This window comes from Myotis brandtii, unplaced genomic scaffold (genome assembly GCF_000412655.1).
Source record: "Myotis brandtii unplaced genomic scaffold, ASM41265v1 scaffold684, whole genome shotgun sequence".
Classification (NCBI taxonomy): Eukaryota; Metazoa; Chordata; class Mammalia; order Chiroptera; family Vespertilionidae; genus Myotis; species Myotis brandtii.
In genome coordinates, this window is record NW_005370673.1 from 341,338 (window position 1) to 361,250 (window position 19,913).

The 19,913-nt window shown below is 44.1% G+C and overlaps 1 protein-coding gene across 1 annotated transcript in view; it reads right to left on the reverse strand.

Moving 5' to 3' along the window:
* IARS (isoleucyl-tRNA synthetase) overlaps positions 1–19,913 on the reverse strand; it is a 108,207-nt gene that overhangs the window by 27,598 nt on the left and 60,696 nt on the right. Inside the window, exons 18-22 of the mRNA XM_005881654.2 lie at positions 18,491–18,574; positions 17,478–17,622; positions 16,079–16,199; positions 9,884–9,975; positions 6,485–6,562 (exon numbers count right to left, since the gene is read on the reverse strand). Coding sequence (XP_005881716.1) covers positions 6,485–6,562; positions 9,884–9,975; positions 16,079–16,199; positions 17,478–17,622; positions 18,491–18,574 — 520 coding nt within the window. The remainder of the gene's footprint in view (positions 1–6,484; positions 6,563–9,883; positions 9,976–16,078; positions 16,200–17,477; positions 17,623–18,490; positions 18,575–19,913) is intronic.

A 19,913-nucleotide genomic window follows, 5' to 3' on the forward strand; every position in this document is an offset into this window, starting at 1 on the left:
TTTTTATATATATATGTGTGTGTATATATGTATGTGTATATGTATGTATGTGTATATGTGTGTGTGTGTGTGTATATATATATATATATATATGAACATATAACTAAAATACAGAACAACCATCATTCAGACCCAGTTGAAATCTGGCTGAATGGAAGTCCTACAACTAGAGAAGTAAATAAGAAAGCACATGCCACACACAAGACCCCTCAGTCCAGGGTTCCAGTGTTGGAAAGAGAAGTCCCCATAACTTCAGGCTATAAAAACAAGCAGGGATTGAGGCTGAGTGACATGGAGTCCCAGCAGTTCCTCTTAAAGGGATGATACACAGACTTACTCAGACTTGCTCAGGGGGGGATCCAGGGACATATGGGAAGGAACTGGATTGTCTGGCAGCAGAGCAAGAACTAGAATGTGTCTTTCTCCCAGAAAGGAGTACTCACAGGGGTTCATCATTCCTATGCTGAGACCTCCCTCCTAATCCCTCCCGTCCCAGAGCTGACTGACAGGTGACATATCTGTCTCCATCAACCTTGCTCACACTGTTCGCTCCACCCTGGTGTTCTAAAACCCCGCCCCACTCAATCTGCAGCCCCACCTAAGCTGTTTGTAGTGGCTTTTCCATATGAATGGCCTGTCCTTGCTCAGGCTTCAGTCTTTCCTAAAATAGCTAAAACAAGCAGAAGCTGGCATCAGCATGCTCCATACCTCTTAATAAGAAGCCCAAGACCCAGCACCAGCAGCAGCATGCCTTGCTTCACAGCTGGGCCTCGCCTGGGCACCTCCGAGCCCAATACAAATAGCAGCCAACTGCAGATCGCTCTGTAGCTCCTGCCAGTGCACTCAGTGGACAGCTTCAGACCACACCGTATTACAACACTACACATGCACAAGTAACACATACAAGGAATCTAATGAACAAAATAAACTGATGAATAAAATAGAAACAGAGGCATGGAATCATGAAACAGACTGATGAATCTCAGAGGGAGGAGGGGAGAAGGTGGTCGGGACACCTGTAATACTCGCAACAATAAAGATTAAAAAATAAATAAGTAAATAAACAAAAGGTTTGAATATTAAAAAAAAATCAATGAAAACATAAAAGAACAAACAAAAAACAAACAAGCCATAGCCAGTTTGGCTCATAGGGTAGAGCATTGGCCCAAAGACTGAAGGGTCCTGGGTTTGATTCTTGCCAAGGGCACGTACTTCAGTTGTAGGCTCAATCCAGGACCCTGAATGGGACACGTTTAGGAGGCAACCAATTGATGTGTCTCTCTCACATTGATGTTTCTCACTCTCTCCCACTCCCTTCCACTCTCTCTAAAAAAATAAAAATCAATGTAAAAAAAATCTTGGGTGAGGATTAACAAAAACAAACAAACAAACAAACAAAACAAAAAATAAACCAAACTAAACAACTCCCCACAACAAAATAAACCTTCTAAAAGCCAAAAGTGCAGGACCAGATGGCTTCACCAGTGAAGTCTATCAAAAATTCAAAGAATATTTAATACATATCCTGCTCAAACTCTTCTAAAAAACTGAAGAGCCAATACTTCCTAATCCATTTTATAAGGTCAATATAACCTTGATACCAAAACCTGGCACAGATAACACAGAAAAATAAACTTACAGACCAATATCTCTGATGAGTACAGATGCAAAAACCCTAAATAAAATACTAGCAAATCGAATACAATAGTACATTAAAAAATAATATACCATGATCAAAGGTTCATTCCAGGGTACAAGGATGGTTCAACATATACAAATCAACTTAGCCTTTTATATATACAGAATAAATTTGCTTAATTAGACCTGCTTTCTGATTTTGCTAAACTTTTTCCAGCCCAGTGAAGCACCCCAACTTCTCTTTCAAGTAATTGTCAACAACACAGCAGTAAATATCAACACGAAGCAAATTATTATTGTAGGTCATGCGGTGGGAACAAAGGGGAAAATATTTAACTGCAGCCGTGTTTGACTATAATCTGCGCAGTGAGAAAACCTGAAGTCATTTCCAAGGTCCACCATTTCTAATTTCTTTTCAGTTGGGACAAGTTTCTAAACTTTCTAAATTTCCGTTTTCCGGCTAATGAAAAGAAAATAGAATTCCACCGAGTCTCCTATCTACCTACTCCAGGACTTCTGTGAAGATCAAACGAGATGAGGCTCGGGAAAATGCTTCACAGACATTTAAAGTGTGAAATGTTTGCACCTGACTATAAAGGAAGTTGTGTTCCTGAGCTGAAAAAACTGCAAGGAGGCTAGTCGTCGCTAGGGAGAGGAAGCCAGGCATTGCTACGTGACATCATTACCTGGCGCCCACAGAAACCATTTCCAGGCTGAGTTGGGTTGTGGGCTGCACTTTGCGCCATGGGGTCTCGGCAGCATCAGCATCAATTTGGTGGGCTGTCGCTCTGGGGTGGTGGTGGGGTCTGTGTCCCACTTGGGGGAAGCCAAGTGTTGCTTTGTGGGCACAAGGTCTGCAGTGCCATTTCTCTGTAAATGGCCAGTGCATTGAGCATCTGCCCTCTGGTGGTCAATGCGCTTCACAGCGACCGGCTGGACACTTAGCATAAAAACCTAATATGCTGTGTCCAGTCAGCCGTTTAAACAATCAAAGAGTAATATGGTAATGATATGCTAAGGCCGTTCAACTGCTCGCTATGACGTGCACTGACCACCAGGGGGCAGACAGTCAACCGGTTGACCAGTCGCTATGATGTGCACTGATCACCAGGGGTCAGACACTCTGACTGGTAGGTTAGCTTGCTGCTGGGATCTGGCCAATCAGGACTGAGCGAGATGGCTGCACATACCCTGGACCCCTCCCGTGATCCATCCCTGGCTGGCCAACCTCCCATGTCCCTACCCAGCCGTGATCATGCACCAGTGGGGTCCCTCAGCTTGGCTGCACCATCTCATAATCCGGGACCCCTAGGGGGATGTCGGAGAGCCAGTTACAGCCCGATCCCACAGGCATAAAAGGCTAATATACAAATTGACCAGTCGCTATGAGGCGCACTGACCACCAGGGGGCAGACACTCAACGCAGGAGCTGTCTCCTGGTGGTCAGTGTGTTCCCACAGGGGGAGCACTGCTCGGCCAGAAGCCGGGCGCATGGCTGGCAAGCGAAGCAGCGGTGGTGGGAGCCTCTCCCACCTCTGTGGCAATCGGACATCCCCCGAGGTCTCCAGGACTGCGCGAGGGCACAGGCAGGGCTGAGGGAACCCAAGTGCACGAATTTCATGCACTGGGCCTCTAGGATAAAATAGTACTGGAAGTCCTAGCCAGAGTAATCAGGCAAGAGAAAGAAATAAAAGGCATCCAATTTGGGAATGAAGAAGTGAAAGTGCCACCGTTTGTAGATGACATGATTCTTTATATAGAAAACTCTAAAGACACCACCAAAAAACTATTAGAAACAATGAACAAATGCAGGAAGTGGCAGGATACAAAATTAATATACAAAAATACACTGATCTGCTTTCCTATATACTAACAATGACATTTTAAAAACAAACTAAAAAATGAACAACAATAACAAAAAATACTTTTGCAATTGCAACAAAAGTAGAATACCTGGGAATAAACTCAACAAAGGATGTGAAGGACCTGTACACTGAAAACTGCAAGATATTATTAAAAAAGTTTGAAAAAGACACAATAAGTTGGAAAGGTATTCCATATTTATGAATTGGAAGAATCACCATAGTTACAATGGACATATTATCCAAAGCAATATACAGATTTAATGCAATCGCCCATCAAAACCCCAATGGCATTTAAAAAAGAAATAGAACACAAAATCATCACTTTTGTATTGAACCACAAAAGACCCCAAACATCCAAAACAATCCTGAGAAAAAAGAACAAAACCGAAGGTATCACACTCCCCGACTTCAAATTATACGAAGCAACAATAATTAAAACAGCATGGTATTAGCAGAAAAACAGACACAAAATTTAAGGGAACAGAATTAAGAGCTGAGCCCAGAAACAAACCCACATGTATGCGGGCAAATGATTTTTGACAAAGGAGCCCAAAACATACAATGGAAAAAAGAAAAACTTTTTAATAAATGGTGCTGGGGACATTAGAAAGCCACATGCAAAAGAAGCAAATTAGTGTTTATCCATATATATTAGAACTTAGGTACTAAATTTTATGGACCTTGGTCTTACGGAGAATTCTATGAATTTGACCCCAAAGGTAAGGGAAGTAAAAGCAAAAATAAATGAATAGGACTATATCAAACTAAAAAACTTCTGAACAGCAAGACACCATGAACAACAACAACAAAAACACAAAGGAATGGGTGAAAATATTTGCAAACAATAGCTCTGACATGCAGTTAATATCCAAAATATTTCAAGAACACAACACTGAAGAAATAATCCAATTACAAGAGGGACAGAAATCCTGGACACTTCTTCCAAGAAGACATAGAACTGGCCAACAGACATATGAAAAGACACTCAACTTCATCAGCTATTAGGAAAATGCAAATCAAAACTAGAATGAGTCACCACCTCACACTTGTTAGAATGTTATCATCAATAAGAAAGCAATAATAACAAGTGTTGGAGAGGTTGTGAAAAAAAAAAGAATCCTCATTCATTGTTGATGGGAATATAAACTGTTACAGCAAATATGAAAAACAGAAACAGTACGGAGGTTCTTCAAATTTGTTAAGAATAGAGTTACTATATAATCAGCAACCCCTCTTCTGGGTATCTAGCGGAAAAATTTGAAAACATTTATTTGCAAAGATATATGCATCCCTACGTTCTGTGCAGCAGATTCGTGGTGGCCAAGACATTAAAACAACTAAAGTGTCCTTCGGTCAATGACTGGATCAAGAAGAGGTGGTACATATATAAAATGGAATACTACTCAGCTGTAAGATGAAACACTGTCATTTGCAACAACATGGATGGATCTTGAGAATATCATTGAAGCAAAATTAAGTCAGACTGAAAAAGCTAAGAACCATATGATTTCACTCATATGTGGGATATAAAATTGAAAACAACAAATGAACAAATAAGAAAAACAAACAAACAAAAACTCACAGACACAGGTAACTGTATAGTTGTTATTGCAGGGAAGGGGGTGAGAAAGGGGGTATCAAATAAATGGTGACAGAAGATCTGACTGGGTGGTGGACACACAGTGCGATATACAGATGATGTGTCATAGAATTGTACATTTGAAACCTATATGATTTTAATAACCAATGTCACCCCCGTAAATTAATTAACAAACAAACAAAAGGAGTCACTGACCATGTGCCAGCAAAGTCAATATAAAAAGGACTCAATGTCCCCAAAAGTCAGAACCTCATCTGCAACCTGGGGGAATACAACCTGCTTCTTAGGATAAAAATGAATGAGAACAGATGTGAGGAACCAGGCACAAGACCTCATACAAAGCAGACTCTCATTCTGTGTATGTTTAGGAAATATACAGAAGGCATATAAGTGACAATGGAGTAGCCCAGGGGTCGGCAAACCGCAGCTCACGAGCCACATGCGGCTCTTTGGCCCCTTGAGGGTGGCTCTTCCACAAAATACCACATGCGGGTGTGCCAGTACAGTGCGATTGAAACTTCGTGGCCCGTGCGCAGAAGTCGTTTTTCGGAAAGGAGATAGACGAGACAAGTATACAAGACGAGTGTGGATGGGAGAGTTGGAAGGGGTCGACCTTAGCGAACATACCTTAATCAGATTGAGGACGTTTTTAGCAAAGGCCAGCTTAGGAGTACCCTAATTAAGTTAGTAACAATGTACCTACTTATATAGTTTAAATTTAAAAATTTTGGCTCTCAAAAGAAATTTCACTCGTTGTACTGTTGATATTTGGCTCTGTTGACTAATGAGTTTGCCGACCACTGGAGTAGCCGAAATAGGATATGAGGAATTAAAACAAGTACAAATATACTGTATGTTATTTAATTAATATTTTAATTGGTAGGAATATGTGTCAAGTAAAATACTGTTTGTAATATGATTGGCGAGATGTTAGTTCAAGAGCTTCACTGTGACAATGATAGTGAAGAAGAGGCCCAATGTTTAGGGGAACTTTGGCAATTCAATCTAGATGCAAGAACCTTGACCTGAAACATACTGCCAGTGGTGAAAAGAAAAAAAAATCCAAATTGTTTTATAGTATTAACTTTTCACCACCTTTATTTAATTGTCCCATCACCATTTATCCCCCCTATACCCTCCTTCCACCTCCCCATCAACCTCCCCCTGAAATCACCACAAAAACCCAACTTTCAAAACTATTGCTTAGTCCTTACTTGACACACGTAAGATTTCTGAAAAGGAACTAGAGATTTAAGTTGCTTTAAAACTCAATTTCTATTTCCAGTGGACCAAATACAGAATACAGACAGAGGACACTGAAGCAATAGGGCGCTGTGAGCAGCCCACAGGACGAGTTATAGAATGGGGCAAAGAATCTTACCATCAGTCTGCACAGAGAAAGCAGAACACTGAACAAGGTTTCCAGGGCCGTAACACAATCCTCCTTCCCATTTTCGCCCTAGTGAATAAAAAAGAAACACATACTGAACTGTTAAAACCAAGTAAGAAATTTATTAAAAAGAGACAATCTAGCCCTAGCTGGTTTGGCTCAGTGGATAGAGCATCAGTCTGTGGACTGAAGGGTCCTGGATTAGATTCGGTCAGGGCACATGCCTGGGTTGCAGGCTCGATCCCCAGTAGAAGGCATGCAGGAGGCAGCTGATCAATGATTCTCTCTCATCATTGATGTTTCTATTTCTCCCTCTCCCTTCCTCTCTGAAATCAATAAAAATATATTTTAAAAAAGGAGAGACAATCCATAGGGAGCACACAATTAAAAAGAGAGAGAGAGAGAAAGAGAGAGAGAGACAATCCCTAGGGAGTACATATTGTACAGATAGGACGGAGAGAGCAAGGAGATGTGACTAGCACAGATGATCTGGGGCCAGGGCAGAAAGCCAGGATGAGACCCTTACTTCCTCCCATACCACCTGAGGCCAAGCTAATGGAGAAGGGCTCTGTAACTGTGAGGTAAAGATGAGTTAAGAGAACCCGATGTCTGAGAGTGGGATTCCCACACCATGGACAAGTAGTTGTTAACCCTTTGAGTGCCAACCAATATCCTAGGAACTATGCTAAAATTGCCAAGGCATTTTTGCTGATTTTACAGCAGTTTAGGAAAAAAATTATGAATTGCAAGTAAATGAAGTTATATATTCAATATCTTCCACAAAATCGTCATCTTCACAGCAAGAATTGACATATTTAGCAATATCATCATCACTAATAAAAGCGGACTTAGAACTGGACACTGCAGGAGGAGCATGATAGCGCTCCTGGCACTTTTGGCAAAAGACAGGAGGAGCGCGATGCGATCGTGTTCCCCGGCACTCTAGGGGTTAACAAAAACTTTAAAGCACTTTTAGGTAGCTTTTAAAAAATATATACACTATGTATTTAAAAATAATTATATTGATTCATTATTAAAAAAACAAAGATAATAAAAAAGAACACTCAACCATAATTATGTTACCCAGAAAAAATTACTGTAAACATTTTAATGCATGTCCTTGTAGATTTTGTGTGTATAAAGACATACATGTATACATGTGCACATTTTAACAAAAATCAATTACTGTTCTGTTCTGGGCTTTTGTCATCAACACATTTGAAGGAAAAGCTAATGGGTAGCCCTAGCCAGATTGGCTCAGTGGATAGAGCGCTGGCCAGCATACTGAATGGTTGCAGGTTCAATTCCAGTCAAGGGCATGAATCTCGGTTGCAGGCTCGATAGCCGGTCATGTGTGCGGGAGGCAACCAGTCAATTTGACATTCACATTGATGTTTCTCTCTCTGTCTCTCCCCTTCCCTACACTCTCTCTAAATATCAATGGAGGATTTAAAAAAACAGAACACCCACAAACAACAACAAAAATGATGTGCGGTGGGCACCTAACTGGCCTTTGGTATGAGTATCTCCTGTATTATATAATCACTAGAGGCCCGGTGCACGAATTCGTGCACTGGTGGGGTCCCTCAGGCTGGCCTGTGCCCTTTAGCAATCCAGGATCCCTCAGGGAATGTCAGAGACCCAGTTTTGGCCCAATCTCCGCAGGCCAGATCTAGGGACTATATCCGTGCACAAATCCATGCCCTGGGCCTCTAGTACGCATATAAGATCTTTGGTAATCTCTTCCCACCCTCGTACCCCTCCCCTCTGAGATTCATCAGTCTGTTCCATGTTTCCATGCCTGTGCATTGAGCGTCTGCCCCCAGTGGTCAGTGCGCATCATAGCTACTGGGTGAACAGTTGCTTAGGTTTTTATATATATAGACTAGAGACCCGGTGCACAAAAATTTGTGCAGTCGGGGGTGTCCCTCAGCCCGGCCTATGCCCTCTTGCAGTATGGGACCCCTCGGAGGATGTCCACCTGCTGGCTTAGGATGCTCCCTGGGGGATCGGGCCCAAGCAGGCAGTCAGACATCCCTCTGGCAGCCTGGCAGCCCTTGGGGGATGTCCATTTGCCAGCGGGGAGCAGGCCTAAGCTGCAGTCGGACATCCTTAGCGCTGCTGAGGAGGCAGGAGAGGCTCCCACCACCACCGCTGTACTGGCAGCCTCAAGCCCTCCCCAGTGGGGACCCTCGCCCCATGGAGGTTTGGCCAGCCTGGGTGAGGGGCTGATGGCTGTTTGCAGGTTGGTCAAGCCCTCCCCAGTGGGGACCCTCGCCCCATGGAGGTTTGGCCAGCCTGGGTGAGGGGCTGATGGCTGTTTGCAGGTTGGTCAAGCCCTCCCCAGTGGGGACCCTCGCCCCATGGAGGTTTGGCCAGCCTGGGTGAGGGGCTGATGGCTGTTTGCAGGTTGGTCAAGCCCTCCCCAGTGGGGACCCTCGCCCCATGGAGGTTTGGCCAGCCTGGGTGAGGGGCTGATGGCTGTTTGCAGGTTGGTCAAGCCCTCCCCAGTGGGGACCCTCGCCCCATGGAGGTTTGGCCAGCCTGGGTGAGGGGCTGATGGCTGTTTTCAGGCTGGCTACACCCCCTTTAGGGTGGGGGGTCTCCACCGGGGTGCCTGGCCAGTCTGGGTGAGGGGCTGAGGGCCATTTTCAGGCTGGCCAAGCCACCCGGCGACGGAAGCTCCCAGCCTCTCCTTTTTTTCTTTTTTATTCTGAGATTTATTTACCTTCTATAATTGAAACTTTGTTGCCTTAAGTGGAGGTCAGAGCCGGCTGCGGCAGGCGGGAAGCTTGGCTTCCTCCATCATCGGGGCAACCAAGCCTCCTGCTTGCTCCAGCTCCCTGGCGGCCCATCTTGGTTGGGTTAATTTGCATATAGTCACTTTGGCTGGTGGGCGTGGCTTAAGGCATAGTGGAGGTACGGCCAATTTGCATGTTTGTCTTTTATTAGTGTAGATAGAAGATTGCTTATGCAAGGCTTAAGTCTTGAGACAGGACTTATTCTTCATTCGTTAAAAGTCCCCAACATGCTCAAGGAAGAGTTTTATCAATAACTGACCCTCTATAGCTCAGAGTTCCTCTGGAGATCACAGTTGTACATGACATTTGAAAATATTTGCATAACTTGTTTTGGGTTTTAAGAGGTATGCTTAGTTTACTGCTATGTGGCCCTGAGCCTCCCTCTAATATGGCATGTCCATAATTGTGTTCTGAAAATATGCGCCATGACTTTTAAAACTTACAGGTCCCTAGCCATCAAATGGCGATAAATAGAGTTAATACGAAACGTAAAAAGAAAAAAATTGCTTCAAAACATTACGGCATTGGGCTGTACTTATTTTCACACTTCCTACACTTTCTGCTCTTCTGAAGAACAACCTGGACTTACCTTTAATCTTCGGCGGTTCATCCTGACATACCAATTGGTCAGAACATCGACAAACTTGACCAGGCGGGGCACCACAGTATAAAGCCTATAAGCTAAAAGTAAGACCAATCAATCAGGAACTGAGAATAGACTAAGCATTTGGGGTGCTTGGGGAAGGAGTGGACACAAGGAAAGAACGAGTAGCCCTGTCATCCGAGGGTCCCCATGCTTGTTGAGACAGAATGAACCAAAAGGGAAGCAATCACACTGGCTCCTGCACTGAGTACATACTCAATGACCATAAAGTGTCTTGGGGTGCACACAACTGCCCTGTGAGCCACTGTCAGTGAGAAAAATGGATATCCTGTATGTGTGGCCAAGAGGCCAACACTACTCATCACACAACGCCAGGAGGCAGGTTTACCTGGAGGTGTACAATGCTACAGCACCACACAGGCCCAACTTCCTTCACTGTGCTGCTCTGTACGTCAACTAAGACTGACACACAGTTTCTCAACTAGAGCAACTCTGTTCCACAGGGGACACTGGCAATGCCTGGAGACATCCTTGTCATAACTGAGCATATGGGTGCTCCACGCATCTGGCAAAGGAAGCCCAGTGATACTTGCTGCTCAACATCATATAACACACAGCCCAGCCCCACCAGAGAACCCACAAGCCCAAGCTATCCTTCATGATGCCACCGAGAAACTTAGCAAGAACCATGAATAAAACAGAATAGACTTTCTGAAGACCAAAATAGGGTGGGGGGTTTCCACCCATACCTCATTTTACTGCACTTGTTTTATTATGTTTCAGATTTTTTAAAATACAAATTGAAGGATTCTGGCAAACCTGCAAGTTAATCGGCACCATTTTTCCAACATAATTTGCTTGCTTTGTGTCAGTCATGATTCTTTCAATATTTCAAACTATTTCATTACTATACTTGTTATGATGATCTGGGGTCAGTGGTCGTTGATGTTACTATTGCAACTGTTTTGGGGTATCATGAACTATCACAAAACATTTCAAACTTAATCGATAAGTGTTGTGTGTTCCAATTGCTCTATTGACTGGCTATTCCCCTCTCTCTCTCCTGCTCCTCAGGCCTCTCCAGTCCCTGAGAATACAACAACATTGAAATTAGGGCAATTAATAAAACTACAATGGCCTCCAAGTGCTCAAATGAAAGAAGAGTCGCACAATTACTCCTGGTGAAGATGCTGTGGAGACTGTTGAAATGACAACAAAGGATTTAGAACAGTGGTTCTCAACCTTCTGTCCCTTTAAATACAGTTCCTCATGTTGTGACCCAACCATAAAATTATTTTTGTTGCTGCTTCATAACTGTAATGTTGCTACTGTTATGAATCGTAATGTAATTATCTGATATGCAGGATGGTCTTAGACGACCCCTGTGAAAGGGTCGTTCAACCGTCAAAGGGGTCGTGACCCACAGGTTGAGAACCACTGATTTAGAATATTACATAAACTTAGTTGGTGAAGCAGCAACAGGGTGTGAAACTGACTCTAATTTTGAAAGAACGTCTACTGTGGGTAAAATGCTATCAAACGGCATCCCATGCTATAGAGAAACTGTTCATGAAAGGAAAAGTCAATTGATGCAGCAAACTTCATTCATTGTTGGCCAATTTTAAAAAATTGCCACAGCCACCACCACCCTGATCACTGAGCAGGCATCAAGATGAAGAAAAGAGCCCTGGCCAGGTAGCTCATTTGGCTCGAGTGTCATCCCAATATGCCAAGGTTGAGGGTTCAATCCCCGGTCAGGGCACATACAAGAATCAAACAAAGAATGTATAAATAAACGGAACATCAAATCAATGTTTCTCTCTCCCCCCCATCCTCTCTCTAATATCAATCAATAAATCCTATATAAGAAAAGCCTAATATGCTAAGTGTCTGGTCACCTTGTGACTGGTCGACCGTTCAACCAATCAAAGTGTAATATGCTAATGATATGCTAAGGCCGCTCAACCGCTCACTATGACGTGCAATGACCACCAAGGGTAGGTTAGCTTCCTGCTGGGGTCCAGCCAATCGGGACTGAGCGAGACAGGTTGGACACGCCCTAGGGCCCTCCTGCAGTCCCTTCCTGGCCCTGATCGTGCACTAGTGGGGTCCTTTGACCTGGCCTGTGCCCTCTTGCAATCTGGGACCCCTTGGGGGATGTCGGAGAGCCAGTTTTGGCCCAATCCTGCAGGCCACTTCACTCAGGAGGGCGCCAGATGCAGGGCTTATGGCTGGTGAGCACAGCTGCGACTGCGTGAGAGTCTTCCGATTGGGAATGATTGGGTGCAAGCCCGCGGCAGGCACAGTGGGGCCAGGATGAGCGGGAGCGGCAAGTAGGAGTTGCAGGTGGCATTGGACTGTGGGTTTTTGCAAGATCCTCATAGGCCACCCAGAGGGACCCCATCCATGCACGAATTTGTGCATTGGGCCTCTAGTAAATAAATAAATAAAAGGAAAGAACCCACACCAGCAAAACAGCTCCTACTGAAGGCTCAGATGATGGCTAACATTTTTTAGCAGCATTTTTTGTTGCTGTTAATCCTCACCCAAGTATATTTTTTCCCATTGCTTTTTAGAGAGAGTGGAAGGGAGGCAGGAGGGAGAGGAGGAGAGAGACATAGACTGGATACCTGCTACATGTGCCCCAACCAGGGGCAGGGAGTAAACCTCAAACCAGGTACATACCCTTAACTGAAATTTGAACCTGTGACCCTTCCGTGTACGGGTCTATGCTCTAACCACTGAACACCACCAGCCACGACAAGCATTAAACTATTTTTTTTTTTTAGTAAACTGTTTTTAAAATTAAGGTGTGGACATTGTTTTAGACACAATGCTATTGCACACTTAATACTATAAGTACAACTTACATATTCAATGGAAATCAAAAAATTCATGTGACTTGCTTTATTGTATATTCTCTTTATTGGATATTTGCTTCATTGTGGTGGTCTGGAACCGAACCCACACTATCTCCATGACATGCCTATAGTCAAAGAAGGAAAGCTAAAGGGGGTAGTGAAAGGCAAAAAGATCTGTAAAGCATTAGAAAGACTGGAAGGCTCTTGTGAGGAACTCGAGGGCCAGCAGGAAAGTAAGGGTGTCTTAGCCCATCTTTTTTGAGGCACAGGCTTATTTTAGGGATTTTCCCACTCACGTCCCCTTTCACTGAAACTCTGTCGCTCAAACAACACAATTTATTTTAATGTTCAGTGACTGTTAATAATGCTGCTGGTCTAAGCCAACATGGTGAGAAATTGCCAAGGGCAGAGCTGCTCTCTGCGGTGGTTCACAAAGACCAGAAAGAGGTGCTGCAGGCCCATCCCCGTCCAGTCCCTGGCTGTTTGCACATTCCCAGACAGATGATGTCTGTGATCAGAGGCCTACCCTGTAAAGCAAGCAGGTCAAACTCTCAGCCCGTGATCTGCATGCAACCCACAAAGAATATATTTGCGGCCCAACCAATTTAACCGTATGTAAGAAACATTTTAATAAAAATTTCATAACTTAATTTTTATAATATCCTATTATACATAATTATTAATAACAAACTACAACGTTCGCTAATGGCTGATTACTAGAATCGTGTTGCATTCGTTTCCCTTAAGCACCTTACGCGCAGGCACACCATTTCTCTCCACCAATACTGGCAGTGAATATTTTAGCAGCCGATGGCCACGTCATTAGTCTTGAACTGACTTGTTTGGTGTGCGCAACAGGAAATATTTAGCTTTCAGAGAACAAGAAAAATAGGTTTAGTTGCGTTATGCTTAGTAATTTGTGCAGTTATTCAGTGTCTGGTACATTAATGTTCAAGAAAAATATTATTATTAAATGTTCAGTTATTTTGTGATAACAATGACTAATTTATTTTAGCCCTTTGTACTCAGCATGTCTCTATGGAAATAAATCAACGTTTCTATGAAAATGGAAGGTTTTTTTGTGGCCCACATACACTTGGCCCATGGTAGCCTTTGAGTTTGACATGCTTGCTGTGTCGGCCTCTGGCCTGAAGGATCCTGAGTTCGATTGTGGTCGGGGGCACATGCTCGGGTTGCGGGCTCAATCCCCAGTAGGGGGCTTGCAGGAGGCAACCAATCAATGATTCTCTCTCATCATTGATGTCTCTTTCTTTCCCTTTCCCTTCCTCTCTAAAATCAATAAAAAATATTAAAAAAGAAAAGAAAAGACAGAGGCCTAAGTTATTCTTAGTGTTCATTACACTTTTCATCTTCCAGGAAGCCATCATAACCTACTTCCTATATTCAGGTTTCAGCTTAGTGAGATGAAGCCTATGGGTAACGAGCACACAGAAGCAGTAGCAACTATCGCTGAGATCACTATAAAAGCATCACGCTTCAAGGATGCTACTTCAGACTCTGTTGACGAGGGAGCTGAGGGCACAAGCTGCATCACACAGCCTGCGTGGAGCACACCTGGCCTCTCACATCTGGCTCTTTCTTACCACTAAGCTGATGTGCACAAGCTGCCTAACCTCTAACACCCAGTCAGACTGGGCACACTCTTCAGGAGGGCAGTTGCCTAAAGATGCAGGAGCCCCAAGCAATAAGCCCCAGCACGGTTTCCCTCCCACTCACATCACTCAGGAGGAGGGAGTGAGTGTGGCTGTGAGCCCTTGTCCTGGGAGCCCGGTGAACTCCCACTCAGGAGTCTGCTTCCCACACTCATTTCCATCGTCACTTCTGTCCAACAGCTTGGCAATCATAATGATCCTTATGTTTAAGGGGTGGACATAGTCCGTCAGGATGACTGGTGAGCATGTGGAAATTCCTGGGCTCACTGTCCTTTGCGCCAGGATCAAAGGCACCTACTCTAGTAGGAGCCATGCACCAGCTGAGGACAGCAGGCCCCTGCCTGCACCAAAGGGTGGCTTTGCTCCTCGAAACCATGAGCACTGCACCTGCACGGCAGCCCCTGGCACCCACAGGTGCTGAGGGAGGCAGGTCAACCTCGCTAAGGTGTGCAGCACTGGAAAGCCCGCCTACTTTATCAGACCCACCCATCTCAGGTATCTGAGTTAATGCTTTCTAGAATTTTCCACCCTGACTTCTGGTTGTTCCATCATAACCTACTTTCCAACCTCTGTATAAAACCAAATTCATTGCTGTAGATAACAAATATAGGAAAATGTCTACTTCATTATTGCTTTGCTATATTTCCTAATTTTTCTAGACTGAACAGGACACTTATTTAATAAAGTAGACTTGAAAATAGAAATTTAAAAAATCTATATACATAAAAGGCTGAGCAACCATCCTACCGGTAGCTATGATGTGCAATGACCACCAGGGGGCAGACGCTACGACCGGTAGCTAAGATATGCACTGACCAGCAGGCAGACATTCAACGCAGGAGCTGCCGAGCCGCCGTGACTTGGCAGTGGGGTTCTCAGGTAACGCACCCTGGAACCAGAAAAGAGGTAGCCTGATTCCAGGGTACATCACCTGAGAACCACCCTCTTGCAATCTGGGACCCCTCAGGAGATGTCGGAGAGCTGGTTTTGGCCCAATCCTTGCAGGCCAGGCTGAGGGACCCTACCTGCCAGAGGGACCCCGCTCATTCCGCAGACTCCCTCTGAGCCGCGGTGCCACCCCAGGTGCAGTCGGCCAGGGAGGGACCACTGGAGGTTGGCTCCAGGGTGTGTCCAGCCCGTCTAGCCCAGTCCTGCCCCGCTGGCCATCTTCTAATTAATTTCCTTTCAATGTGCACGAATCTGTGCACCGGAGCACTAGTAAAAAAATAAAAGACCTACTAACATGTACTACTTAGTGAGTACCTACTACCTACCAGATACTTGAAGTACACGAACTCTATTAGAGCCTTAGAATAACTCTAACCAGGTGTTTTTCACAGAAAGAAACTGAGGTTCCCAGATGAGGGAACAGGCACAGAGTCACCCAGCACTGAGCCTATGAAGGGATGAAGCCACTGGGCATCCTCAGAGATGATCCCCCAGGCCTTGGAACAGCACCTTCTACAACTAGTCTTGACAAAATTATATTTGAGTGTTGAAAGAAATAACTATTTACCTACTGTTCTTTATCTCTTAAAATTTCTATAAAATCACCATTGTTTATCAATAAAAAGTTAAATATGTAAAGGGCAATCATAAATATTAAGAGTCCTTAGTCCTGGGAGGAGGGCCAAAGAGAGACACACCTGCCATTTCGGTCTCAAAGAAGGCAATGAGCGACTGCATGAAGGACAGGATCCACTGGTCTGTAATGTTGGCACTTTCTTTAACCGTGTTCTCATTGTAGAGGAATTCCATTTCTTCCTCCTAGGAATTGACAATTATTGAAATATTCTGTTTGCTTGGGGAAATTAATGTAAAGAAATGAGCTGTTTAAAGCACTTAAACTGAAATAGCCAATACCACGCCCCGCCTCCCCCAATCCAGGCCCATTGGCAATCTAAATTTCTAATTTTCAGTAATATTTTCGGGATAAGCTCTAAACCTGGGATATTAAGTCTTCAATTAGTGAATTACATTTTTGAAAGAAGGAGAAGTTAGGAAAAAAATTATTCTTCTGCACCAAAGAATGATTATGAATTGAGAAACATTCCAAAATATTGTCAATAACTATAGGGTATAGTTACTTTAAATCTGAGAGAGGAACGACAGTAAAATTTGCAAGCACTGGATGACTGTCTACAAATTGAAAATGAGCATTGATTGTAGAGCCCGTGTCTTGCCGCCATGCCCAGACCAGGCGCCAGACCAGCAGAGGCTGCAAAGTGGCCCTGCCTAAGAACTGTGGGCCCAACGAGGTGGTTGGAACAAAAAGCCAGGAGCACTAGGGACCTGGGGAAAACGACTGCCTTTCTCAAACACAGGGGAAAATGCCCCCTGGGAAGCTTTATTAGCAGACCTAGACAAGCCAGAGGCAGAAGCAGCAAGTGACCGGACTGCTGGAGTGTGATGTTCAAAGCTCAGCTTCCCAACCAATTTCTCAGGAAGGCATAACATCCCATGTTTAGTCAACAGTAATTTAGCAAGCAATTCTACTTGTAAGATGCTGGAGGTAAAAAGATCAGTGGTACCGGGCCCTAGCCCCAATGGAGTCCTGAAAGCTAAGACAGGAGCCTGCGTCATGGAGCAGGAGAGGCAGCTTCTCCAAGAATGTCATGGGCAGCAGGACAGCTCGGAAGGCACTTTCATATACATCACAATCATTACTTTAAGTCCTAAGACCCCAATGAGAATTTCTCTCACTCAGAGTATCAGCCCAAAGGCACCCATGGAGGGCCTTTACTCTGAGACAGTAGCTGACCCTTCACTGGCTCTGCCATGCCCCACCCCCACTGGTTCCACAAGGGAGGGGAACTGGCTGACTAAATGAATGTCCAATGCAACTCTTCTACAGGTGAGGCTGCTGTCTGCACAGGTGAGCTTGCCGAGGAGCCCCAGTCCCATGCTACTGGCGCAACAAGGACCCCGGATAACTTTACCAATGACCTCCCAAGTGTCTCTGACCCTCCACACCACAGGGACTGTGCAAACGCAGCTCGACACAGCTGGGAAGGCAGAGCTCAACCACAGCACGGCAGTCCATACCTTCTGCAGCCTCAGGACATTCTGGATGAAGAAGCGATAGGCATTGTACCAAGGGAGCAGCACGTCCTTCAGAACATCGCGAACACCTTCCTCCTTAAAGCGGAGGTTTTCTGCTCTCACCACAGGGGAGTTAATCAGATACAATCTGGAAGAGAAAAATTATACCGAAAAGGAATGTAGACAGTAAACAATTATTATGTGACATTTTGACAGGGCAACACCAAAACTAGCATTTCTGCTACAAAAGGGGTAATTATGAATACTCTTCTCGTGATCTATTTAAAACTGATAAAGCTCTTACTGTTACATGCATGAGGCCAAGCACATTATAAAAGGAGATGTAAGCCCAGTGCAGGCCACCGGTGGTGGGTGCAGCAGAACCCAAAGGCGTCGGCCAGGCCCTCCTCCCAGAACAATGCAGGCACCAAAGACTCCCCAGGAGCAGCTGTGTGTGCTCTGCCAGGGCAGAGGGCTGGGGGGCTTTTAATTTGAACACTCAATGATCTCTGGATTTGAAAATGTCACCATTATTAAAAAACCACTTTGGGGGGTTTGAGTCAACATCATACAAATGTAGCTCCCCTTGTAGCAAAGATACATTTTTTAAAAAGCAAATTCTAAACCACATCTAAGGAACATGACTAACAGAATGAGAAATGCTTACCTAAAAATGACAAACACACCCTAGCTGGTTTGGCTCAGTGGATAAAGCATCAGTCTGCGGACCAAAGGGTCCCGGGTTCAAATCCGGTCAAGGGCATGTACCTTGGCTGCAGGCTCCTCCCTGGCCCCGATCCTGGTCAGGGCTCCTGCAGGAGGCAACTAATCAATGATTTCTCTCACATCAATGTTTCTCTCAGTCTCTCCCTCTCTCTTCCATTCTCTCTCAAAATCAATGGAAAAATATCCGCGTGGGTGAGGATTAACAAAAAATAAATAAATAAAAGTGATTAAATGTAAAAAAAAAAAAAAAAAGACGACAAACACACACAGGGCAAAGCATGGGCTTTTACCTGAGGGCGTCAGCACCATATTTATGGATGATGGAAAGTGGATCTGGATAATTCTTTTTTCGTTTGCTCATTTTCTGGCCATCACTTGAAAAACAAAAGTCAATGTCACAGTTTATCTTTATATATGGTTACAGCTATTTTCAACTGGAACACATAAATGCAAAGGGCATACAGCCAATGTTAAAGTACAACAATAAAGCTGTCTGTCAGTATCTGTAAGCTTCTTTTTAAATACTGTGTTGAATCAACAGAGAAGCTTCAGGAGAGATGAAGGAAGACATTATAGTGTAACAGTTAAAAATACAGATGAGGCATTTACCCTACAGAAATGAAAATCTATAGTGACACAAACCTTACAACAAACTTGACAGTTTTATTCATTGTCAGAAACACTGGAAACAACTCACTTGAGCAGGTGAAGAGTCAAACTCTGGGTCACCCACATGCTCAGAAAAGAAAAGGAAGGAACCAGATACACAAGCCCCCCAGGACCCTCCAGTGAGTAACACTGAGCAAGAAAAGCCAATCCCAAAAAGTTATACATGGTAGGATTCTATTTACATAACAGACTTGAAATGATACCATTTCAGAGATGGAGAACAGATCAGTGGTTGCCAGGGGTTGGGGAGGAGGCTGAAAGGGCAGGAGGATGTGGCTGTAGTTATGAAAAGGTGTTCAAAGGGAAGGATGTTCAAAGGGAAGGAAACTGGGAAAACTCAAAAGGGGCCTCTGTAATTTTTCACAACTGCATGCAAATCTACAATTCAATAAAAATTTCAACTGAAAATGTGAAAGCACAGCCTGTACAGCCAGACTGCCTGGGTACTTGAACTTACCACTTATTTATTGTGTGACTTTGGGAAAGTTACTTAATTTTCCTGAACCTTAATTCCTCAAATGTCAAAAGAGCTATGGGGATTAAGTGTGTGAAGATGTGTAATAGCTCACAACAGGGCCTACTGCCACGCCCTCATTGCACATAAAGCTGGGCACCTACGTAAATATTCGTAGTTTCTTATTTTTATTTATGTTTTACTTTTAATAACTTGAGGAAGTACAGGGAAAAGAAGAATAAGACTCCTATGCAATACTAGAAACCTCTATAACCTGTAACTTCCTCATGTTAAAAATAAGACAACAAAAATCTATACTAAAGGTCCAGTGTACAGATTAAATATGAGCTATAAGCAAAAGAACTTCATGAAATTCTAAAAACACACACACATTATTTTATCACTAGGAGATCCCAGAAAAGACCTCCCCTTCCATTAGGCTGAGCTCTCAACCCAGCCCTGCTTCCGAAGACAGAGGGGAGTGGGTGGGAGACGGAACGCAAAAGATGGACAAGTGCACAGGAAAGGAGTGGGATGAAAAGAGCAGCAACATGTAAAAAGCAGAGAAGAAATAGTAGGAACAGAGGGGG